Source organism: Limanda limanda, chromosome 5, assembly GCF_963576545.1.
Source record: "Limanda limanda chromosome 5, fLimLim1.1, whole genome shotgun sequence".
In the NCBI taxonomy this organism is placed as follows: domain Eukaryota; kingdom Metazoa; phylum Chordata; class Actinopteri; order Pleuronectiformes; family Pleuronectidae; genus Limanda; species Limanda limanda.
This window is the reverse complement of record NC_083640.1, coordinates 27753890-27760288: the sequence shown is the minus strand read 5'-3', so window position 1 is coordinate 27760288 and position 6399 is coordinate 27753890. Positions and strand designations below refer to the sequence as shown.

Genomic DNA, 6399 nt, shown 5'->3' with positions numbered 1-6399 from the left:
TATCCACTATACAGCAATGAAAGAAGAGACTAAATAATATGTACCTAATGGAAAAAATAACTGCAAAATTCGAAGTAAGAACTAATGAATTTTGAGAAGGATAGGCCCCTGCTATGAAAAATTTAAAACCACGATGATAAGAGTTGTACAGAATGAAACGAAATTAGACAACATACAACTTCAGGAAAACTTAGCAACAGTGTCGTCCTTTTTTCATACAGCATTTGTTTTTTTGTCATTGTGCCAGTAGAGCCTTTTTACCTGCCTAATGTAAACAGTTCTTTTGTGAATTTCATTGCACTTTGTTTCAATGATAAGAGCAGCTTGTAGAGTAAAATGCAAATTTTACAAATGGTATTAAAAAACTGGCGCAAAAAGGTATATATAATTACTGGGATTATGTGTTAATATATTTTATACATGGATAGGTAAGATTTTCTTTCCCACAATAGACGATACAAAATACCATTGCGCCTTTTCAGGTTATTACAACAACCTTTATTACAACACAGTCTTGACAAAACAGACTTATTTAAAAAATACTGACACTCATGATGGAAATGATGCAGTCTGATCACCCATTTACTACAAAGGTGACCATAGTTGATGACTAAAGCAAAAACTGACAGCAGATAATTCTAACAAAACCTCACGTAGACTTTTACGAGTCCAAAACGCAGTTATTGACGACAAGTTTGGTGGAGCCTTTTAAATCCTTTATTGCACACTGAGGAACCTCCTTTTCTTTGCTGTGTGTGTATACGCATGGTGACGCCACTCCACGTCTGCTGTGCTCTCATTCTCCAGGGTGCCCAGCTTGATCATGTACACTAAACAACAGAACAGATGTTAACACTTAAAACATCTCCAAAGAACTGCAGCAGAAAAGAGAAATTGGACAAAATTTGGACAAACTTTTTTTCCCTCATTCCTGGATGATAACCTCATGTGTAGCACATTTTCAGAAGGCTGGTTTATGAACAGTGAATATTTTACATATGATACAGTACTTTCACTAAAAAACTGCTGTCGGCTTCTTCCAGTGGTCTAACACTGATCCTGGATTTAAAAGAAGCAGTTTGAAACCTCAGGTATCAGACCGTAAATTTAATTCATGTGTATCCGGTACAGACAAAGGCCTGGTTAAATAAAACCAACTCAAAGAAATCTCAGGCATGAATTCTGTCATTGGTATTGACCAATTTGTGAAAAGCTTACATTGGCTTTTCCAGTTTCTAGAGATAAAACAACCCTTTCACTAAAAAGGATTTTCTGGCAAAAACCAATGCAGCATTTTACTCATAAAAAAATAAGACTGGATTGAGTAGTAAAATGTAGAAACATTGTTAACATGGTGTATTTTGTCAGTCATCCGTACATCCCCCTGAATTTTGTTAATTAAAGGCAGAACATCCCTGAAAACATTTTATCAACCTGATGGCAAACGGCAGGTCGATGATACAACCTCTCACGTGACACCTGTTGAGATTGAGTTGGAGGTTGCACCTAAATCACTAAACAACCAGACTTACTGAAAATTAAATAGAGTATAAATTCAAACCATAACAAAGTTATGTGGTATTAAGTTGTGTTTGCATGACATGTGATAAAATGAGTCAGAAATTTAAAGCTAGTTGAGACGATGTTGACGCAGCAATCTGATGTCAGTTCAACTTTCACTTGGACAAAATCTTTCAACCCCTGACAATGTAAAGGTTTAAGCATTTGTTTCATTTATTTAAAACTTTGAAATGTTTGCAGAGACTGACTCTGCCTTTCTTCTGTTCGTAGTTACCCTCACCAGGCAAGCACCCATCTCTGTACTGCAAGAATCTTTATCTTTCCATACTTACATTTCATTTCAAACCTGGGTCCTACTTCTGTCAGCTCAACATTTTTGTGGTCTGTTTTCTTGTAGGTGTGATGTCTGCAACAGAAAAGGATTACTGCTCTCATTACTGTAACACAAGATCTGTGAAGCATTTACATAGGGGGAGCACTTTCCCACTGACCTGAATGAGATGAAGTCCTCCTGGTTGGCAAATGTGATAACACGCCTACTGTCCTCCTTCGGCACTGGAAAAAGATACTTGAGGATATTCGATACCTGTGTGAGCAGAATTAATTAGTTTTATGCACAAACACGTGGTGAAAGAAGATATCAGCATTGTGTTTGTGTGTGTTTGTGTACAGCACAAGGTCCAGCACTCACTCACCCTCTTGCCGAGCTGTGAGGAGAAGTTATGAAAAATGAGGTGGGGGTAGGCCTCTGACATGGTGCCTATGTCTGGAACATCATGCCTCATTACCACATTGTAAAGTGTGAAATAAGCTGTAGGTCCAAATGGCAAGTGGCACACCACCAGGCCATCTGTAGATATATTAGAACAAAAAAATTAATTAGATACACTACTAAGTGCAGTTATATTATAACTGCTGACTCGGAATGGCGTGATTTACACGTGTTTTAAGCCTAATAGTCCACAACCGGAAGTACAGATGCTAGCAATCGTAGCGATGCTAATGCGCACCCTCGGTGTGCCCATGGATCTAGAGCTTGTGTGCAGTGTGTGCGGTTTTCCGTAGTTTGGGCATGAACATGACTGCGGCTCTAGAGGAGAATATCAATGGACTTTTAGGCTTAAAACATGGTATAAGTGAAGCCGTTTCGAGTCTAATATGTATGTTTGGGCTTGCGGACCCTTGGATGACACCACACTAGCAGTATGGAGGCATGTTATGTTTTTTCATGTCTGAAAAAGAGGTCACCAGTTACTTCAATTGTAAACGCTGTTTACCCCTGAGAATCTAGAAGTGTTTTGTGGTTTAAAACACTTTTTCTGGATTCATATTTTGCATGACAAGCCATTCACTATCTGTGAGATATTTCCGTCAAACCAATATACATCAAATGACATCATCCCCATACCAAGAAGTGAGGCTAAACATTTACAGGAAGTATGTCTGGTGTCATTCTAACCTACTGACTGCAAATATGTCCAGAGTTCCTCCATCAAAGTGGTTCTTGGCTGTTTCATGAAATAAAAATAATAAAATAACAAGGCTGCTAATATGGATAAACATTTTCATGAAGTCATAACAAACTGGTGTTGAAGTTAGTTTTAAAGAAATCAGTGTAACCCTTGTATGGTACTGAAATAATGAAACATTATACAATCTCCCCTTCTGTTCCTGAGCTATGTCATTGAAAAATGGCCAGAAAACTGTCCAACATCTATTGTCAGCCTCAAAAGAAACCTAAGATACATCTTTTTACAACAGCCTTCTCCCGCTGTGTGTCTGTTTTACTGCAACATTTTTTAACTCAATGGCTGCTCTATCCTCTCTGAATTTACCATCTGCTATTTTTATTCCATTTTGTATTTGTCTCATTTGGTTTTATTTTAAATATAGTTTAGTAACCTCAGGGATATGCACAATTCTAGTTCTAATGTGTAACAATCATTGTTCTTTGGACTGTTTACTGTAATTTCACCATTTCAACCATTTTCCAAAGTGAACATAACATAGTAAAATCCTGCAAAGAATGAATATAGTGTGACCTGGGACTGGGCCACCTCTTTAGTGTGGTAGGTGAATACTTCATGAGGCTCCTATAGGACACAATTTAAAAGGGTAATCAAATGTCATAAATATGTAACGTAAGTTAACAGGCGTGCATACCAGGCTGTCCTCTTGTCTCATGCATGATGACGAGGTCTGTAACATTGTTGGCTTTGCAGGCTCGCACCAGCGAAGCGATCTCATGGTTTCCTCTGTTCATGCGCTGGGCTCCAGGGAACATCAGCTTTACCTCCTGAAACAAGTTCAACACCGCGCGCCATGTTATTCTCTGTTCAATATTTCCTCCCACTCTTTACCGATTGATTGTTAAGTACAAAATGGAAAGTAAAATAGGAAGCTGTATGAGGCTTTATGTTGCTCTTTAGTGTGACATGTAACTGAGGTATATTTATGGCTCTTAAGCCAGATAAACATGTCTACCCCAAATAACTGTTCTTCTTTTACTTTCAGAAAGCAGTTTATAAGCAGCATTACTTCTTGGTTGGTTAACAGTGATGTTAGCTAACAGTGAGCTTACCCTATAAGAGTCCCTGTAGCTGTAATGTCAAACCAATGCAGGATTATGTCTCTGTGCAGATATGGCCTGTGGAGTGATGACCTGTCAAAGGGGTTTCACTGCCTTTCACCCCTTGTGTTTGCTGGAACAGGCTTCAGGCTGTTTAAGGCCCTTAACAATGGCCATATACCAGATACCAGGCAAATCATTTGGTAGTAAGTGTTATTAGATTTGTACGGTCAATTGAACCTCAATTGATTATTCATGTATGAATCATTGTATAATAGAAACTTTACTTTGAATTGTTAAAAAAAATTTCAGTTTTGCATATTCAGTGCATGTGCAGCAGTACAGTGACTAAAAGATTATCACCAGTTGAACAATGTTTCCATTTAGAATATAATCTATACTAAATTACATTGTTGATTTGAGGAATATTTAACAGTATTTTCAGAAATGTGTGAAACTACATAGCAGGCCCAAACAACAAAGTGTTCTAGGAAATATTTAACATTCAACTACTGTAGATATCACGCCACACAGCTTATACATATGCAGTTAATGATGGGGATCAGAGTGAAAGGTGTCTGCAGCATAGCTTTCCCTTCCATGCTCACAGACACTTAGTGAGCTGTGACAGAAACATGGACCTTTGAGAAGCTCGTTTACATGTGGACTTCATCGTTGTCCCTGTGCCCCTGAATCACACTAGCATCTAGCAATCTCATGATCAGTCTGCTGTCCGAACTGAGAGAGTCACCACAGAGAAACCGGCCTGACCTTAGCAAACATTTTGAGTCTGGAGCTCGGGTCTCTGGACGTAGTGACCATGACTTTAGGATCTTCCACTCCGGCCCATTTATACTCATCATCCATGTGAGAGCTGATGCCTGCACAGACCAAATGACAAATGCATAATAAAAAAGATTACTAAATGAACACTGATAAGCCTTTTTATTTGTTTAACAGAGTGATGAAATTGAATGTTGTTGATAACGGCAAGAAATCGTGACACCAACCTTCTGCCCCTTCATCGTCATACTCCAGTAGATTCTGTAGCTGCAGAGCTTCTCTGCGTACCTCAGTTGGAATAAGCAAATTTTCTGCAGTGAGGGAAAGAAAACAACTTATGTATTACAAGGATTAGGATCTTCCACAAGTGCAGACAATGCAAGGAGTAAAAGAGAATCTACTGAAAGTGCCATCCTACCTTCAAGTGCTCCCTTCAACTTCTGTTTTTTCTCCTCTATTGTGCGGAGCCTGTCCTCCTGTGCCTTCCTGTACAGGTACTCTCTCCTCTGTCTCACTTCCCGACGAAGCTGTCCACATTACATTAAGATCATTACAAAGTGTGACGGTAACACCAGTTAGGATATCAACATGGATTAACGATAACATACATTTCGCTTCATATATATTTTCAGTAAGTTGACTTACCATGATTTTCTCTCGCTGGTTGTTGCGTGGAAGAGAAACTCACATGGAAGGAGGAAGTCCACGAACAAGGGTTTGTTTCATTGGCTAACACGGTAGCCAATGAAAACGCTCGATACTGGCCGGTGAGCCTTTCAAAATAAAAGCTCGAGATTCAAGGATTAGGTGCAGAAAATCCATCTTTACCAACAGAGAGTTTAGAGAGTGTATTAATATAGATTTGACCTTTACAATTTTAACACATTCATATCCACAGGGGAACATTCCTTTTAAAAATTTCCTCTGCAGCACCCAACGTCCTGAGCAAATTCCAGATCTATTGATTATATACACTCACAGGCCACTTTATTAGGCACACCTGTTCAATTGCTTGTTAACACAAATAGCTAAACACATGGCAGCAACTCAATGCAGTTAGACGTGGTGAAGACGCATCAGAATGGATTTAAGTGACTTTGAACTTGGCATGGTTGTTGGTGCCAGACGGGCTGGTCTGAGTATTTCAAAACCTACTGATCTACTGGGATTTTCGTGCACAACCATCTCTAGGGTTTACATAGAATGGTCAGAAAAAGAGAAAATATCCAGTGAGCTGAAGTTGTGTGGATGAAAGTGCCTTTTTGATGTCAGAGGAGAATGGGCAGAGTGGGTTGAGATGATAGAAAGGCAACAGAAACTCAAATAACCACTCGTTACAACAAAGGTATGCAGAATACCATCTCTGAATGACAACACATTGAACCTTGAAGCAGATGGGCTACAGTAGCAGAACACCACTCCTGTCAGCTAAGAACAGGAAACTGAAGCTACAATCCACACAAGCTGACCAAAATTGGACAATAGAAGATTGGAAAAACATTGCCTGGTCTGATGAGTCTCGATTT

The 6399-nt window shown here is 39.1% G+C and overlaps 1 protein-coding gene across 1 annotated transcript; it reads right to left on the bottom strand.

The window, feature by feature from the left end:
• Nucleotides 1-475: 475 nt before the first annotated feature.
• imp4 (IMP U3 small nucleolar ribonucleoprotein 4) lies at nucleotides 476-5579 on the bottom strand. Its single transcript, XM_061071284.1, has 9 exons — nucleotides 5519-5579; nucleotides 5292-5400; nucleotides 5101-5184; nucleotides 4862-4971; nucleotides 3685-3817; nucleotides 2217-2371; nucleotides 2013-2107; nucleotides 1854-1927; nucleotides 476-830 (listed from the first exon to the last, which is right to left on the bottom strand). Exons 1-9 carry the CDS (start codon nucleotides 5519-5521, stop codon nucleotides 718-720), a joined length of 876 nt encoding a protein of 291 aa, XP_060927267.1. The 5' UTR covers nucleotides 5522-5579; the 3' UTR covers nucleotides 476-717.
• Between the last annotated feature and the right edge of the window lie 820 nt (nucleotides 5580-6399).

What these genes read in the sequence shown, in the direction of transcription:
- imp4 (XM_061071284.1), bottom strand. An exon ending in GACTCAAAATGTTTGCTAAG is followed by an intron (nt 3,818 to 4,861) that starts GTCAGGCCGGTT and finishes AACTTGTTTCAG; the next exon opens with GAGGTAAAGCTGATGTTCCC. An exon ending in TGAGACAAGAGGACAGCCTG is followed by an intron (nt 2,372 to 3,684) that starts GTATGCACGCCT and finishes ATATATCTACAG; the next exon opens with ATGGCCTGGTGGTGTGCCAC.